The sequence below is a fragment of the Suricata suricatta genome, chromosome 8 (assembly GCF_006229205.1).
Source record: "Suricata suricatta isolate VVHF042 chromosome 8, meerkat_22Aug2017_6uvM2_HiC, whole genome shotgun sequence".
Taxonomy (NCBI): Eukaryota; Metazoa; Chordata; class Mammalia; order Carnivora; family Herpestidae; genus Suricata; species Suricata suricatta.
In genome coordinates this window covers 48,416,297-48,435,506 of record NC_043707.1, presented here as the reverse complement: position 1 = coordinate 48,435,506, position 19,210 = coordinate 48,416,297, and the positions used below count along the sequence as shown (strand labels likewise).

General features: G+C 37.9%; 1 protein-coding gene across 1 annotated transcript in view; it reads left to right on the top strand.

The window, feature by feature from the left end:
* Positions 1–19,210, top strand: part of MAGI3 (membrane associated guanylate kinase, WW and PDZ domain containing 3) — a 234,503-nt gene that overhangs the window by 130,920 nt on the left and 84,373 nt on the right. The window contains exon 2 of the mRNA XM_029946187.1: positions 6,245–6,361. Within this exon, the coding sequence (XP_029802047.1) occupies positions 6,245–6,361 (117 nt within the window). The remainder of the gene's footprint in view (positions 1–6,244; positions 6,362–19,210) is intronic.

Here is a 19,210-nt window from a genome sequence, read left to right as displayed (position 1 = left end):
TTGGCCCAGGTGGCTCCTGTTTATCTAGGCTTCAGGTTTCAGCTCCAACGTAACATACTTAGGGTTGTCTTCCCAGACTGCCCAGACTTGGTGTCTATATCAGAGATTCCCACAGTGTTCTGTGCTGATCTTTCATAATGCTCTTGTGTTTGAAACGCCTTCTTCTGGGATGCCTGGGTGGCTCAGTCGGTTAAGCTTCCAACTTCAGATAAGGTCATGATCTTGCCATTCGTGAGTTCGAGCCCTGCATCAGGCTCCTGCTGTCAGTGCAGAGCCCCTTTCGGATCCCCTATCCCCCTCTCTTTTTGCCCCTCCAAAGAAATAAATTTAAAAAATAAACTTAAAAAAAAAGCAATGTCTTCTTTAATGTTCATCTTCCTTTCGAGGCTTCAAGTTTCCTTGGGTGCCCTCTCCTTCACTGCCTGACCCGCAAGTGTGTGCTACTCAGGGCTCAGTACATAACTCCTCTCTAGGATAGTGACAACCCTTTCGGGGGAGGGTAGGCTCTTAGGAGAGAGCTCTCGTTTGCTCGTCTTCTCATAAGCTTCTACAAGAGAAGAGATTCCTCAAAAGATACAGATAGATGGATGGATAGGTATGGGGGCAGGCATTGGAGCACAAGGCTCGGGATTGACTGGGTTCCGATCCCAAGTTTGCTACATTTAATGATGGGACCTTGACCAAGTTGCTTCATCTCTTTATACCTCAGCTCCTTCTCTGTAAAGTGGAAACCTCAAAGGTTTTCATGCATACTGAAAACACACGACATGTAAGATACATAATAACATTTCTAAAATAACAGTCCTAGTGATCACTTCTCTGTTTCCCATTCTCTTCTCATTCCTACATCTTCCCCCTAGAAAGGGCAGAAGGGTTTTGAGCTTTCTTTGTGCTTGGACTTGGACCCCAGTGGTGCTAGAACACAGTAGATTTGAATGGTTAATGTAGCCTTATTTTGCATTTCAGGATAGCCAAATACCATTTTGTGAATCCATTTAAAAATGTTAATAAAGAACAGAATTTAAGGAATTAGTGTGTAAACATAATTAAATCTAGTTTTAAAGACTTACAGAGCGTGCTGCTGGAATTAAAATTTAGTGTTTTGAGTGTCAAAAGAAAATCAGTTTCATGATTTAAGAAACAGTTTAGGATAAAATTGTATAAGGATTATTAAAAAGTGCTATATCAGGGGTGCCTGGGTGGCTCAGTCATTTAGGTATCTGACTTCAGCTTAGGTCATGATCTCACAGTTCATGAGTTCGATCCTGTGTTGGGCTCTGTGCTTACAGCTCAGAGCCTGGAGCCTGCTTCAGATTCTGTGTCTCCCTCTCTTTCTGCTCCTCCCCCACTCCTACTCTGTCTCTGTCTCTCTGAAATAAACATTTAAAAAAATTTTAAGTGCTATATTAGATAAGAATTCCCTTCTAAAATTTCATGTATTCAAGGATATAGAGGGTCAAATAAAAAATTGAAAATACAAAAGTATTTCTCTTACCACTGTAGGGCTCACGAGGTGGAGGGTGCAATAAAATACACTGCCAGGTGTAATGGTAATGGTTGATTGGGGGAGGTCACTAGGCTGTCACACAGTCACCATAGTAAAGAACCAGGACGTGGTTATGCCCATACATTTTGCCATTGAGGAAAACAGATTTTTAAAAGTTTATAGTATCTCTAGGTGTGGCCTTCAAGACTAGAGATTTCTAAAAGAAAAGTTATGTGAGGAACTCTTCTGGGTAGTGCTCTGAGCAGCTCAGTTTTTAGAAGATGTATATGATTGGGACACCAGGTGGCTCTGTCGGTTAAGCTGTGGACTCGATTTCAGCTCAGGTCATGATCTCATGGTTCATAAGATCGAGCCCCACATAGGGCTCCAGGCTGACAGTGCACAGAGCCTGCTTCTGACTTTTTCTCTCCCTTTCTCTCTGCCCCTCCCCTGCTCATGCTAATTCTCTCTCAAAATAAATAAGTAAACTTAAAAAAAGAATTCTTAAAAGCTGCATATGATTGACAAAAGGAAGAAGCACATAATATTAATACAGAGCTAAGTAGACTGTAAGAAATAAACATTTAAGAATTTTCTTCTCTAACAGGCCAATGCTCAAAAGGAGCTAAGATACTTCAGAGAGCACAAAATGCTTTTAAGGTTGTGTCTGGAGCAAGAGCAACAGGAAGGAAAAAGGAAGTAGGCTTACCATTGGAAGAGGTTAACATTAGCTGTTTGCAGTCGGAAATCAGACATTTACCATTCTTACTCTGCTTCCATAATCTTGAACTAGCAGAATTACTTTTCCAACAGTAAAAGCAAAACAAACAGCCCGAAATGGAGGAAATTAAATTTAAAAAAATGAGGAGGTAGTAAAAGTTTCATTCACTTTAAACGAATGTACATTTTCAAAACTCAACTGAATTGCCTCCCGGGAGCTGAAAGCACTAAAGATTTTTATCTCAGGGTTATTGTCAATATTCTTTATGAAATCATGGGGAATGTAGAAAGTACCAGGAGACAGAAGAGAGGCAGATGTTCCAGTTTCCAAGAAAGCATGAAGTAGATTGTGAAAAGTCAAGTCCACTTCCTTAACCTGAAACTGGCTAAATTTGAAGAGATGGAAAAAAATATAAAAAATTTTAAGTGTTTAGAAAAGAATAGGATGATGACCATGAATCAGCGTGAATCTATAAGAACAAGATATTCTGTAATTACTACAGGATTAGAGAATAGTACAGTCATGTAATATCTTGACTTTAGCAAGGGATTGGCAAAGTCTCTTATCCTTTTGGAAGAGGCAGCGGAATGTTGACAATTTGATTGATTTACAGCTGGTTACCTGGCCACACCCATGCTGGCATGCCCTAGGGTTTATCTAATAACCTGTGTTTCTGTACACGGACTCCTCAGAGAGGACTGCTAGTGAATATTAATTTGAATATATTCAGAAAATATGGATTTACAGTTCTTTTGACTAAGGATTTGTATGTTGAAACCTGAGTGCCTGGATTTATTCATAGGATTGACATTTTGGTTACAGACTTTTTCACATGTGAGCTGTATTTGTAAGATCTATAGATCTATTTTTAAGCTTCATGAATAAACTTATTAAATCACTTAGAAGTCAGGGAATAATCTTAACGCTTTTAGCAAAGGCTGCCTGGGTGGGAATGCTAATTATGAAGAATCTTTTCTCTTACTTGTTTAATGACAACTGTATTAACCCCCAGTAAATGTTTTTCATACCCTTGAAATGTCAAGTTTCTGTGAAACTCTGCCTAAATAAAAGACATAAGTTTATATACAGCTTGATAATACAGATATGCTCAGCAGTGTTTCTGTGACCTTCCAGTAATTCCACAGTCATCTGCCTACTTAGGATATTTGTGCTTAATTTAAAAAAAAAAAATTGCGTGGAATCCGATCCAAGAGGGAACCATAATATTCTGTCCCCTTACAGATGTTCTTCTGGTTTCTTGAGGCAAGGAAGTCCATGATGACCACTACATCCGATATATTTTACTATTAATTATTAATCCTAAAGAATGCCAACCCATATACTTTGTTAATCTTTTATAATCGACATTTCAGTGATATTTGTAATATTTTGTCTCCAGCTTTAAAAGTGCATGATGATTTTTTGAATGACTTGCACATTTTAAATAAAAGATCACATTTATGAAACTGTCCCTCACCCTTTTCTTTGCAACTGTTCATCTCCGTGTTGTGTCCCGAATCTCAGCGAGGGTTGTGGGTGATAATTGAGAGTACAGCTCCAGCCCTGATAGGCCTGGGTGTGATTCTTGGAGTCTAGTTCTTTCTGCTTTACCTGGCCAAGTCTTAAGATCTTGTAGTCCCTTGAAACAGAAAATGAGGTGTTTTAATTTCATATCCACCTTAAGAAACCTCTGTATGCTGTAACTTGTGGTCTGTGATTTTTATTATGACTATCATCATATCTAATTTAATGGTTGTTATTTTAATTGCATTAGAATGCAATCTGAGTCCTTAGCATTTTATAGTTACCTCTGTGAGCTCTACCATATATTACAGGAAAGTTTCAAATTAAAAAAAAAAAAGATAATCTTGAGTTAAAGAAAAAGTGTTGACTCAGATGGTCTATTTGAATCACAGAGGCATTATCTTTTATCCAAATAGAGTGTACTCATGAAAATATGTTGGATTACGGGATTTTAGATATTAGAGCCTGTACTATATTATCTTAAGTGGGGGAAAAAAAAAAACCAATGATGCATTTTCCTGAAGTTCATTAACTCTAAACGTCTGCAAATATCACTAAGACTTTTCGGCACCTATGTAACAACCCATCAAAGCTTTTGTACAATGTTTATTACAAGGCATTTGGAACACACCTTACCTATTTTTTAAAAATACTTAATAAACCCATTGGATATGTTTTTGTTCAGTAAGAAATGAGACTGTATAGTATTGATTATGAATTATGTTTCCGTCCATCCAGCAATGACCAAGTGCCGTGATAGAACTAAGAAACGGCGTAACATGATCCCATTGAAATGGACCCTGGGTTGGTGGAGCTCCTCAGTGTCTGGCAGAAGCCACTCCTGGGACCAGGGAGTCTTCTGTCTTATCCCTGTAAATATCTTCCAGGCTTTCTTCTTTGATCATAGACGTGTCTCCCTTCCTCAGTATCTATTTTTGGCAAGACAAAACAGGGACTTTTTGGTTTGTGTTTATTAGTTTAGGACCCGAATGTAATCTCTCTACTTGAGCAGCACCCTGGTTTCCTGCTTCTATTAACACCCTCTCATTTGGTTTTGCTTGTTTATACCTGTGAGAGAAGACCAAAAAGGGGGGAGGATTAGAAATGTTACATTATGGAATAATAGTTAAAAGAATGAACTGATTCGCAGTAACTTTTTGGCTTATCTAACCTCGTCATAATTAAGCTGTTCCAAATAAACAGTGTATTTGAATCACCTAGTCATTTCTTAGAATAGTAATCCATTTTTTTTAAGCATTGCTCTTTGGTAATCATGGGAAGCCTTATCTAATGAACAGTGTTTGGATTGCTTTGATTTTCATTTCAGGTTCAACCTTTACTATAAATTCACTGCTGTCAGATTTCTGTGGTTCTCCATTTTTCTGCTTAACATTTCTCTGAGACCTCCATTCATCCTTTTTTTTAATCTCCCATTTTCCCTACAAATAAGGGGGAAAATCCTTCATTCTCTTACTTATTCATATTCTATCTAAGAGTCAAGCGAGTGGACCAAAGATTCCTGTTCAGATAGGCAGAAGGCTCTGAGGTAGAGACCCTTTGGCTGACCAGGACAGGTAGACGCATGGTTGGTGAGGAGGCTGGTGTGAACGGGTTTGGGTCAGAGATGGCTGAAGCTAAAACATGTGGAAGTTTGGATTTTACTCCAAGTGCAACAAGAAGTCATTGGGGGTGGGGTGGCTAAACAGACTGGTGATCTGGTTTGTGTTTGAAATCTCACTCTGGCATCCATGCAAATGGTGGGAATAGGAAGGAGGCAAGAATGGATGCAGGGAGACAGAGGCTGTTACAGAATTCCAGATGGGAAATGATGCTGGCTTAGACTAGGGCGGAGGTGATGGGAATGGAGAAAAGTGCCCAGTATGGGGTATGTTTTGGAGGTAGAACTGACAAAAGTTGCTAATGGAGTGGCTCTGGGGGTTAGAAGTGAAAAGAAGTCGGAAACTTCTGATGACTTCTAGCTTTTGAATTTGTTCTTCTGGGTTGATGGTGCCATTGTTTGCTAAGACACAGAAAACTAGCATAGAGGAAAAATTGGAGGGGGGGCGGTGGTAGAATTAAGAGTTCTGTTTTGAGGTGAAGATTTGAGGTATTTATTTGACTTTCAAATATATCTGCAATATAGTGAATGAGTTAGATGGCTTTGGAGCTGGATGAACATAGGTCAGGGATGGAGACATAGGGACCTAGAAGTTACCAGTATATAGATGGTATTTAAAGCCAAAGATGGAACTCACCTTGGGCATTTGTCATATTCTCTGACCTATACCCTCTCCCTCCCCTACTACTGTAAAACTATTTCCACATTGTATATTATAGATATATATATTATAGTGCTATAATAATTTTAGTGAAACAATGTTGTTTTTAGTAAAATATTCTGGTTTCATTTTCCTGTTGATAGCTAAAAGCTGTAAGGGTATTTAGTCACTAGCATCAATCTGGAGATCTAACAGTAAACTGTTTTTTCTTCTGTGTCTTTTTTTTTTTTGTAGGCAAAGTCATTAACAAAGATTTGCGACATTACCTGAGTCTTCAGTTTCAGAAGGGATCAATTGACCACAAATTGCAGCAGGTGATCAGAGATAATCTCTACTTGAGAACCATTCCATGTAAGTATGAGACTGAATAAAAAAGAAAGGAGGCCAGTACATCCTTATTTAATTAATCAAACATATAGAAATAATTCAGTAGAGTATCTCTTATGAAGTTGGGAAGATTAAGTTGGGACACTAGATTGAAACAAAAACTGGATAAGGAGAAACGTTTTCAGAGGAGGTGCAGGGCTTTTGTTTTTAGAGTAGAAAGCTAGAAGATTCTATATTATAAATTTTTAAAAAGTCATTAAGCTTTAAGAGTTTAGGAATAACACAGGTACATTTTGCAAACCAGACTTTCTTTTATAAATCAGTTCCTACAGTTTATTCAGTAAGAAGACTTTTTTTGTTCTTAGTGCCTTGTACGCTAAGAATAAACATTTTTGTATGAATTATTAGGACATTACTGACTTTAAGATCTGCCCCTTCCTCAATGAAAAAAAAAGAAGTAACATTCTGCCATCTTTGTGGTAATCCATTTTGAATTTTTATCTAGATGTTTGTATATCTATTCCAATTGCCGTAGTTTTCATAGGGCCTGGTTGTTGCATTGTTGTTATAATGATGCTTGTGTGTGTGTGTGTGTGTGTGTGTGTGTGTGTTTAATCACATAACAAGAAATTATGTATGCTTACACTTTGGTTTTAGCGCAAGTTAGGGAAGAATAAAAGCAGTAAACAATAAAAAGGCATTAAAACATGTTCTAGTTTTCTTTTTCAATACATTTGAAACTCTTTGTAGATGGTAGCTCTTTTAATGGCTCTGAAAGTTCATTATTTCTTTTGTTATTTACTCTTACCCAGTGCCCAGTCTATCACCAAGCCTTCCTAATCACGTTCCTTCAATATCGATCCTCTGCACTACCTTAGACCCACGCCCTTTCTCACTTGGACTTTTTTTTTTCTTTTAAACAGCAAGTAGCATTGTGTAGGGGGAAAGGGCTAGGTAAAAAATCTTGATCCTTGGACAAGTTACTTGATTTTCCTGAACCTCAGAATCTCCATATATAAAATGTGAGTAACAAGAGATAACCTTATATAGTTACTAGAATTAAAATGAGAACATGAATACAAACCACCTGCCCCTATAGTAGACCCTTCGTGTTTGTCCCCTGCTCCGTTCTAACCGCAGCCCTGCCTCCCACCCATGTCCCCTCCACCTGGTCTGTCTTTAAAGTGCATGTCTGACTCCTGTCCATCTACGATTTATCCTTCAAAGTCTCTCACTGAGTACAAATCCAGACTCTCTAACGTGGCATAAACTGTTCTGGTTTTTGTTTTTAAATCCAACTCCTTATCTACGATTTCCTCCAATAAGTCTGCCTTGTCTGATTTCAGAATTGCAACTTCTGCCTTTTTTTCTTTGCATTTGCCTAGTTATATCTTTGTTTTTTTATTCATCCATCTTCCTGAAGCTCTTCATTGTGCAAATAGTGTTGGAGACTCTGTAGCCAGTGTGAAATTTCCTTTATATTTATTGATGTGATTGATGTCTTTGGTCTGTTTTGTCATGATTTTCTGTTTTACGCATACACACAGCTTTTATATAAGACCTTTCACCATGTCATTTATTTTATTTGATATCTCTCTTTTTAGAAAGGGTTGTACCCTTTCTTGATGTAATACTCTATTCCTCCTCCCTTCCTTTTCTGCTTTGTCCCAACTGTGAATAATAGTAAATGATCTAGTTATTGCTTCTTCCTCTCTCCTATCATCTGACTTGAAATAATATCTTTTTACTCCAAGCAAATACATTCAGCAAGCTTCTCATATGCTTTCCTCATTTTCACCATTTTCTGATGCTCGATCTGTGTCTGTATTAACAAAGCAAACAGCCATTACATACTGTCCTCTCAACTTTACAGTCATCATTTGTTCTTTATCCTATGGGCAAAAACATACTGACTCTAACTGCAATCCTTATGTTGTTGTTTCTTCAGTAACTATGGTTTTCTAAAGCTTCTTCTCCACTAGATTCCCCAGGAAGGAGTCAGAGGATCATTGTAGTTGGTCTGTGGTCTTTATACTTTGAAGTTTGTTTGAATGTATATGAAATCTTTGGCTCATATTTTCTTTCCTTGACTGTCTTAACTGGATTAGTGAATTATTTAATTGTCTTATGGCATAAAGCATTGCTCTTTAAAAGTCTGAAAACAACCTGATTTTTATTCCCTTCTAAGTAGCTTGGTATTTTGCCTGCATGGGGTGTCTCGGGCTAGCATTTTTAGTTTCATAGCTCTAGAGCTCTCTCTTCCCTTGTTAAACCGAGTTAATAAAAATACGGACTTGTACTTTCTGCTGTACTCGGCACTTTTACTTGGATCGTCTTTTAAATGTGCTTGTACTGTCCTAGTTTTGCAGCTCTCCCTCATTGTGAGGTTTTGTCCTAGAAAGGAGCTATCGTTTATTTAGTTTTAATTCACTGGATCCAAAGAGCTGCAGCCTTTTCAGATCCTCACAGGATCTATTAATCTGCAGACTGAAATGTCCAGAACTCCTCCAAGGAGGCAGTGATATATCAGTAAAGTTAACACGCCAGAAGGTCTATGACTACCATTCTTTACTAAAAGATACTAAATCTTCATAGGGAAAATTCTGATTCCAGGTCTAGGGCAAGGAAAGTCCAAGATGAGCTTGGAACATCTAATTGAACCAGAAAGTAGGTAAATGCTTAACAATCTATGGGGACATATCAGAAGCACAGTAAAAAAAAAAAAAAAAAAAAAAAAAAAAGTGATCTAGAAGAGGTGTCCACTAACAAACTCTGAAACAGTTTGAGCAACAAAATTAATAGGAGAAAGAAAGACTTCTCCCGTTGGCAGGCACTGCATGTAGAAAGGACAAGACTGTGATTCCCTAAAAGAAAGGAAACTGCGCACAAAGGAGTCCTGTGGTTTCTTTAACCTTCTGCCTAGAGGTGCTTTCCAGGCCACCGCACAGGGAGGGAGAGCCCAGGTAGGGTATAGAGGATTCTGAGTTGAAGGGACAGGAATCTGAGCTCACGAAATCTGAAGTGCCTGAGATTTGCAGGATGTGCCATGGAGGAGAGAGCTGTGAAGAAACAGAGCTCAAATAATCAGCACAGGTGCCCCTTAAGTCTGTTGCTGAGTACTAAGCTCAGAATGTATCGGATGAGACTCCACGGGGCCAGGCAAAGACTCTCTGGGAATCGTAAGGCTAGCAGTTTCCAGAGCTCTCAGGACTGGGCGAATCTGAGTTCTAGCCCACCTGAATGAAGAGACCTCATAAGGGTCATGGCTTACTAGTAGGCCTAAAATAGATGTGAGCTCCTTGGAGCCCACTTGAACAAAGTTTGCTTAAGCAAGCCCTGAAAGGATCAAGCAGATATGCATATGACTTAACTGTTACCAAAAAGAAAGGGAGGGAGGAAGGGGGGATATCAACACTCTTTAAGGAAGAAAACAGAATCTTGACACTGAATAACATAATATTTAAATGCCCAGTGTCTCATAAAAATTATTAGATATAGGAGCGCCTGGGTGGCTCAGTTGGTTAAGCAGCCAACTCCAGCTTAGGTCATGATCTCACAGTTCGTGGGTTCGAGCCCTGTGTCAGGCTCCTGTGCTGACTGCTAGCTCAGAGCCTGGAGCCTGCTTCAGATTCTGTGTCTCTTTCTCTCTCTGCTCCTCCCCTGTTCATGCTCTATTTCCCATAAATAAATGAATGTAAACAAATTTTTTTTAATTATTAGATATATAAAAAGAAGAAAATGTAGCCCATAATCAAAAGAGAAGTCAGCTGATAGAAAAAACAAAACAGAAATATAAACAGGTATCATCATACTACACATTTAGAGTTAAAAATATGATCAAAGATTTTTTAAAAAATGAATAAAATTAAGAGAAAATGGAATTTTTAAAAATGTTTATTCATTTTTCAGAGTGAAAGAGACAGAGTGCAAGCAGGGGAGGGGCAGAGAGAAAGGAAGACACAGGATCCAAAGCAGGCTCCAGGCTCTGAGCTGTCGGCACAGAGTCTGATGTAGAGCGCAAACCCTTGAGCAGTGAGCTCATGACCTGAGCCGAAGTCAGATGCTTAACCGACTGAGCCACCCAGGCGCCCCAGGAAATGGAATATTTTTTTAAAGAACTAAATGGCACTTCAGAAATTCACTAGATAGACTTACCAGCAGGTTAGAAACTACAGAAGAAAAGTTCAGTGAACTTGAAGACATGGCAACATAAATGAATCAAACTGAAACAGAAAGGAAAAAGACTAAAGACATAAACTCCTTTTTTAAGTAACCAGAGAGAGACATTTTTACTTCTGCCATGATGACTAACTGGTACTGGGTTTACCTTCTAACTGTAAACAACTAGAAATTGGTCAAGCAATATGTAACAGCTATTTTCAGAAATTGGGTTATAGGCAAAACAAAACTGTAATCTGTTCATATTGAGCAGTGCATACTGTCGAAGCAAAGAGGTGGAGGAAACAGAAAAAAAAAACATGAAATAGGCCGAAAAAAATTTTAAATTTGATGAAAACTATAAATCCACAGAGTTATGGATCTCAACAAACCCTAAGCAGAAGAAACATACAAAAACACATCTAATTATATCATCATCAAATTGCTGAAAACCAGTGATAGAGAATATGTGAAAGGCAGACAGAAAAAAGATACATTAAATACAAGGGAATAAAGAATGATTGTAGACTTGTCAACAAAAACCAATACAAGCCAGAAGTCAATCAAATGTCATTTTCAACATGCTGAAAGGAAAACTTGCCAACCTAGATTTCTACATACAACAGAATGTTTCTACATCCTTAATGGAAGTTAAGAATCTTTCAGACCAAAAAAAAAAAAAAAAAGAGGGTAAATGGCGAGGGAATTTTTCACCAGCAGACTTGCACTATAAGAAACACTAAAGGAAATTCTGCAGGTGGAATGGAAATGATACCAGAGTGATAGAACCAGAAGGAAATAGATTACTTCATTATTAGAGTTCAAGATTTCAACACCCTCTTTAGGGAAAGTAAGCAAAAAATCAGTAAGGTTATAACATGGATAACACTTTGAACCAACTTGACCTAATTGTTATTTAGTAGAACGTGCTTCACAACAACAGAAGATTATACATTCTTTTCTAGTGCACATAGAGCATTTACAAATAAAGACCATATTCTAGGCCATAAAACAAGATTCATTAAATTTAAAAGGATTTAAATCATACAAAATATATTCTGTGATCATATCGGAATTGTAAGAAATCACTTAACAGAAAATTATCTGGAAAAATCTCTGAATATTTGGGAACTAAATAGCATACTCATAAATAACCTGTGAGGTAAAGCCACAAGGAAAATTACAAAATATTACATCACCATCTCAAAACTCAATACTGTTGATACAACAGTGTTTAGAGGGAAATTTATGGAGTTAAATACTTAGGAAATAATAATCAGTGATCTAAACTTCAACTTTAAGAATCTAGCAAAAGAAGAGCAAAGTAAACCTAAATTAAGTCAAAGGAAGGAAATAATAAAGATAAAAGCAGAAATTGATAAACCAAAAAACAGAGAATAGAGAAAAATCATTGAAACATAAAGCTGGTTCCTTCTGATCATTAAAACTGGTAAACGTCTAGCCATACTGTTCAGGTGAGTAGAGAGAACACACTATTGAATGGCATCAGGGATGAGAGAGACGGCATCATTCAAAGTCCTACAGATCTAGTCTAAACTTTGTGACAGTAAACTCAACAACTCAGATGAAATGGAAAAATTCCTTGGAAGCCAAAAACTACCAGTGCTCACTCAGGAAGGAAGGGATGAACTGAATAACAGTTCTAAATTTGTTAAAGGATTGAATTTGTGGTTTGTAAGTTTCCTATCAAGAAAGCATCAGGTCCAGATGGTACAGGTGAATTGTTCCAAATACTTAAAGAAGAAATAATACCAATTCTATACAGACCCTTTTAGAAAGCACAGGAGGAGGGAATTTCCCAACTCATTCAATTCTAAAACCAGGCAAGGACATTAAAATACTATTAGACAGTCTTTTTGTGAACATAGACTTAAAATATTTTAGCAAGTCAATATACCAACGTGTAAAAAGGATAATACATTACAACCAAGTGGTATTTGTCTCAGGAATGCAAGGTTGGGATAACATATGAAACTACTATAGTAACAGACTGGAAAAGAAGCAAAACAAAAAACAGATGATCTTCTCAAGTAGATGCAGATAAAACACATGACAAAATTCAACTCCCATTCGTGGTGCTTCATGAGTTCCATCAGTGCACATGCTGATTTCCTTGCAGTTTCCGGATGAGTTTGATGGGCACCCCGGTGGCGCCCCATATTTCAACTGTATCCCCTGTAAGTGGTTTTCTGCTGGGTTTCTGACAAGTCCAGCCAGGGTCCCAGCTGGTTTTCTAGTAAGTTCAAAACACCCCCTACCAGAGGCAGCTTGCCGAATAATTTCATCAGTGCTCCAGCAGATTGCTCCCTGTCCATTAGCCTCGACCCACCAACTGTGAACCAGGTCCAGCCCCATGCGACTACCACCTTTCCAGACAGGTCTGAATCCCAGAGTTTGGGAGTGTTCTTCCCTTCCAGGTTTGTTCCCCATTGGAGTATTCTCCCTCAGCTGTAGGGTGGTATTCTTTAGAGCACTCTTTAATTTCCTCTGAGTTAATTCCTTGTAAATAGTTAATAATTGGTTATATGAAGCTGTCCTTGTTCAAGGTACCATGTTCCTCTCCTATTTGGATCCTGGCTGATACAGAATCGGTGCTGGTAGTGGTTCCAGGAGACAGACCTTCCAAGAAAGGATTTCATTCCGGTGGAAAGCAGGGTGCTCACATTCATGACAAGAAGTGGCAGCACAGTTTGATCACAGTATAACTGTGGTTCATTGTGATGAAGAGGTAGCTGAACTAAGTACTTTGGGAGGTTGACGTTTTCACTCCTAAAATGAAATTGTAAAGCACACAAAGTATCAGTTGTATTAGCCAATAGTTCTGACCTTGCTCAGTTGCAAATATTCCAGTATAAAAAATTTTTCATATTGCATTGGTACTCTTCAGATTGTTAAGTGTGTGTCCAAGGCATCTTCAGATTGGCTACTAGTCACTGGTCATTTGAATAAGCTTATTTTCTTTTTTAATGATGAAAATACCTTGTCTCCTTGCCCTGATGTTGGTTTTGCCATTGAAATCTATATTGCTTTTACTTCAAATCTTAGACCGATTTCTCATTTCAGGTTTGGAGTCTTCCACAACGATGTTCCCTTCTTTGTGCCTTTCTTCTATCATTTACAAAGCACAGACCAGGCAATGGAAAAGGCCAAAGGACATTGTTGAATAGTATTCAAATAACATTCAGATCTCCCTTCAAGATTAAATCTTTACATAGAATCCGATGTCAGAACTGCCAACTTAAGGACTTGTTTTGCCTTCAAAACCTGTGATTTTGGGGGAATACCAGTTAAGGATTTTTATAAAGTATAGACACAGCTAATCTTACTAATACTGTATTTGCAAGAAAGACCCACTGTTAGAGGCAGGACCATGACCTCGCACTTGGAGCCCGGGGAACAGCTGCGGATAAGACTACTGAGTGCGTTGCAACTGCAGCTCCCCCACGTGCAGCTGTGGGAATGCCAGCTTTCCCATTTGGTTTCACTTTTCAGTATCTTTTGCTCTTGCTTTCAGTTGATATCCTTAGATTCCTTCAAATCAGTAACGTCTCTGTGTCAAATGATTAAGCTTTAATTCTCACAGGAGAATTACAATACTTTGTTTTCTCATTTTCCCTACCAACTGAGTTTTCCTGAGATTTCAAAAAAGTAAATTTGTGAAGAAACTTCAAGAAGGAATTCTTAATTGGAAACCCTAATGTAAAGCAACTGCAGCTCTCCTATATGAATTGGTGAAAATGCAACGTACACTAACTCCAGGGCATTTTCTTTTAAAGTTAACCGTACACTTACCAAATGAGTCAGCATTTCCCAGATATTAACCCAACATAAATTTATATGTCTGCCCAGAGACTTGTAACTTTATAGCTATTGTGTTTATAATGTCCAAAGTCTGGGACCAAGCCAAATACACATCGATGGTGAATGCATAATCAAGTTTTGGTATATCCAATAGAATACCACTTAGGCAATAAAAGTATATTGAATCACAACAAGGCTAGATCTCAAAAGCCTCATGCTAAAGTGAAAGAAGCCAGATACAAATCACTACTGAAATCAAATAATGTATGATTCTATTTATGAGATTCTGTTAAAGACAAAACTACAGTGAAAGCAGATCAGTGGCTGCCACAGGGTGGGGACCGCAGAGGGGCACAAGAAAACTTTTAGGGGTGATGGATACCCAAATTGACAGAATTGTACTGTTATCATTAGTGAATTTTGATTGTAGGTCAATTATATCCAAATAAAGGGACCCAAGTAGATTCCCACAATTGTATTCTTTCTGTATTATCAATAATTAGAAAATGAAGGATTACAAAAATATTTATAATAGCATATAGGTATCTGAACTACCTAGAAATTAATCTCTAAAGAAGTGTGAAGACTTCTATAAGTAAAACTAAGGGACCATGAAGATGTAAATATACTAACAGATTTCTTGTTCCTGGATTAAAGATTCACTATGGTGAAGATAAACCCAGTTCTCCAATTGATTAATAGAGTCCTTCTAATCCCATAAAAATCCCAGCATTTTTAGCCTCTTTCTCTGATTCCAGATTTTATATGGAAGGGCTGTAAATGGGAAAAACAAAATAGGTGGACTTGCTTTACTATATATCAAAATTTATTATGAAACTATAATAATTACAGCACTGTGATAATGGTGCAGGAATATAATAGAAAACCCAATAACACACCTAGTTGTATTTAGAGGTTTCTGTTTGGTTTCTATGACAGAAGTGACATGCCTGATCAAGGGGAAAATAATTGACTTTTCAACAAATTGTGTTGAATAGCCACCTGGATAAAAACACAAGTTGGACTGGACTCCTACCTCCCATCAAGCCAAAAAAGGTTTCTTTTAGTGCATTGAACTACTAGATGTGAAAGACAGCATTGTGGTGCCTGTAACAAAGAATATAGAATATCTCCATGGCCTTAGGAAGGATTTCTTCAACAAGGCACAGAGGCATTAGCTATAAAGGAGAGGATTGATAAATTTGACTATAATAAAATGAAAAACTATTATCATTAAAAGTCCCTTAAAAAGATGAAAAAAACCACAGGGCAGGAGAAGGTACTGTCTGTTCTGCTACAATATTTGTTTCTATAATATAACTAAGTTCATATATGATCGGTGAGTAGGTGGGATAATGATGTCAGTTTAATGGCGGTAATATTGGTTCCTCTTCCATTTCCCCCAGCAAGCTAAAGTTTTGTGTTGTCGAGAATATACAAACATAGTTGAATGTTGTATGCACCATACATGACGCCCATTCACCTTGATTTGGCCTCTTCCCAATTTGAACATAGGCTTTATCTTAAAATCATTTATTGCACATTTTGCCTGATCTCATCTTCATTATTCAGTAGCCTCAACCCTCCTTGTATCCCTTCCTGTCAAGCTATCTATTCATTTTTTTTTGTTTTTTGTTTTTTGAAGACAGAATATTTTACTTAGTCTGGTACTTTCCTTAGGAATTTAAAATGTCTTTTAAATTGTATTAATGTTTTTAATTAGCATGGTTACTGATTTTGCTAGTGCTCTGGTTACACAGTTGCGATAGGTTTTGAGAAGTCAACTCTGACCCTGTTTTCTCCATAACCTCTTCTATTTGGGGAACACAGTTTTGCACAAAGCACTGTTTCTAGGAAGCGTGTCTCACGTATTTGCAGAAACTCCCCCTTTGCAATGCCATATGTGACAGAGGACCACAGTGGTTCATCAGCGCTAAGACACAGCTATTTCACATTTTACCTTCTATCCAAGTGGACTGTAGCTTTCAGTAGGTGGAGTCTTTCCATTTCAATTGCTATTTGGTTTTCTTCTTTAGTGATAAAATAGTGGTGCATTTTAGAAGCCATTGACTACTTAGATTTGAGGAAGCACTATCATATCTAGAACGTAAAGAAATACAAATCAACTTTTAGAAGACAGGCAAGGCAAGAGAGGTGGCAAAAGCCTTGAACAGTCACTTCACAACCGAAGAAATCTCTGTGGCTAGTAAATATTTGGAAAAGAACGTGTAATGTCATAAACCAAGTGTACATTAAATGCATAGTGAGATGCCTTTACATGTCGGCAGATGTTTAAAAACCTGGTAGGTGTGACAATTTCCTGTAACTCCCCCTTTGTTCGGGGGCTCTCAGCATGGATCCACTGCGCAGGTGAAGTCTGTGAGCCCGAGTTTAGGTCTGGTGAGCCTAAACCCGCAATAAAGCCCTTTGCTTTTGCATGTCTGAAAAAAAAACAAAAAAACAAAACCTGGTAAGTGTTAATGTGGACATAAAAGGATGCATATGTCTTGATTCCATTAATGTGAAGTTACATAACAGGCCAAATTAAGCTGTGTTGCTTAGAAATGCATTACTTAGTTGGTAAACATTTTAAAGAAGAAAGGAAATCATCATCACAAATATCAAGATGGTGAGTACCTTTGGGGGTGAGGGGAAGGAGAGATTTATGGTTGGAGGCGTACAAGGGGGCTTTTGGTGTCCTGGTGATCTCTTTCTTCACTTGGATGAGTTTGATGTATTACTACTTGTCAAACTTTACATATATGTGTTATGAACCTTTCTATAGGTTTAAAATCAAACAAAAGAGGGGGCTGATCCATTTGGTCAAATGTTGGTACAGGTCAGGTAATACGAGGACAGACTCGAGCATTGGGTAAAGCAAAGTGGAGACTCCTGACGGACACAGCACACTGTCTCCGCGGAGTGTGTGGGGCAGAGGTCTGATTGGAGTGGGCTCAAGACACAGGAGAGGAGTTGGAGACTGGGCGTCAGTAGGACTCGGAGAAATTTTTACATAAAAAGGAGTATTATAGTGGTGACTGGAGGCAATACAGAAAGTTTTACATTTAGAGTATCAAGAGAATGTAAAGATAAATTTTCTGGAATACTGAAGACATTTGAGGTAGGGTAATGGAAGGGAGAGAACTTTTTCTGTGTGGGGGATTATACATTTTTAGGGATAGGATGTGAAAATTTGTACATTTCACAAACATTTGTGAATAAATGTTGCTTTTTATATTTGTTAAGAGAATTAACATTAAAGCTACTTTTTTTTAAGGAAACGTATATATGTCACACCTAACATTTCATATCTACTAATGGAAAGAATCGTGAACAACATCTTGCTCAACACCACTTTGCAGAAAGAGAAGGAGGCCCAGAAGGATTAAGGGCTCCTTCAAAATTGAACCATTAATAACAATTCTAGACTAAAACACAGAGTAGCTCCTGTCCCTTGGATCAGTGCTCTTTGTATAGTGTTATCTGTAATACGGTTTTCTCTTAAGTCGGCTTTTATATAATCATTATATGTTATAGTAGAATTTATTTAGATAATATTTCTATTAGCCTTTCCCACGTAACAAACCCCCCCAGCACTTAATGTCTTGAAATAACCATCATACATTATTTCTCATGATTCCATGAGTCAGATGAGCCCAGCTGGGCCCACTCTGGTGGCCACAGTCATTGGCGCCTCCACTCGGGTTGTGGGGGCTAAGACGGCCTCACTCGCACAACCCTGGTGCCGATTGTTGGCTGGGGCTCTCAGCATAGTCTAGGCTTCACTTCCATATTTGGTGGCAGAACAGTTCCAACAAGGCAAAGAAGGAAGCCTCGACTCCTAAAATTGGACAAAATCACATCCTCCACCTTCAGTTATTCAAAGCAAACTACAAACCCAGCCTAGATTTCAGAGATGAAGCAGTAGGCTGCCCCATCCCTAGATGGGAGGAGGTACAAAGTGTTGTGGCCACAGATCATTATAGATATTAAATTTAATCATTAAATTTACTTTCTAATGTTATTTTTTACTTAATATGGAGCTAAAAGCTGTTAGCCTTTTGGTGAAACCTAATGCTGTAGTTTAGCCAAAATCTATGAGAAAACAAAAATTTGACAATGAAAATATATTTTAACAAAAAAGAAAGTTGTTTTCCATATTTTGCATCCTCTGTGATATAAAGCAGATAAAGAAATGCTCATTTTTATAAAAAGTTGGTTAAGAATGAGGAGGGAAAATTTGTTGAATACAGTCTTTGTAGCTTATAGTATTGGCTTAATTGTTATTTTCTGAGATCGTTACCATTAATGTTTTATTAACATCTTTGTGGATTTTTTCATGTTACAGAATGTATGTAATGGAACATAATGCAACTAAAAAGAGTGATTAGTAATTTCCCATGAATTATAATAATAGCATGTTTCTAGACATTGCTAATTATATTGTGTAAAATGTCACAGAATTTACTTGACAACTGTCTGTATTATGTATCCACCATGATTGTTTCACTGTGCTAAGACCTGGAGCTATTACTTTGAACCACTTAGACATAATTCCTTCATGTTCCATACCCCAGGAAAGTTTTTTGAAGAAACTCTTTTTTTTAATGTTTATTTTTGAGAGAGAGAGAGAGAGAGAGCACACACACATGGGGGGTGGAAGGGTGTAGGGGCAGAGAGAGAGGGAGACGGAGGATCTAAAGCAGGCTCTGCACTGACAGTAATGTGGGCCTCGAACCCACAAACTGAGATCATGACCTGAGCTGGAGTTGGATGGCTTAACTGACTAAGCCACCCAGGTGCCCCACTAAAGAAATTTTCTAGGCCAGGAATTAGCTGAGGTAAAAGTGGGAAAGGGAAGAGGAAGTCTTCCAGGGAACCGAATGACTTGGA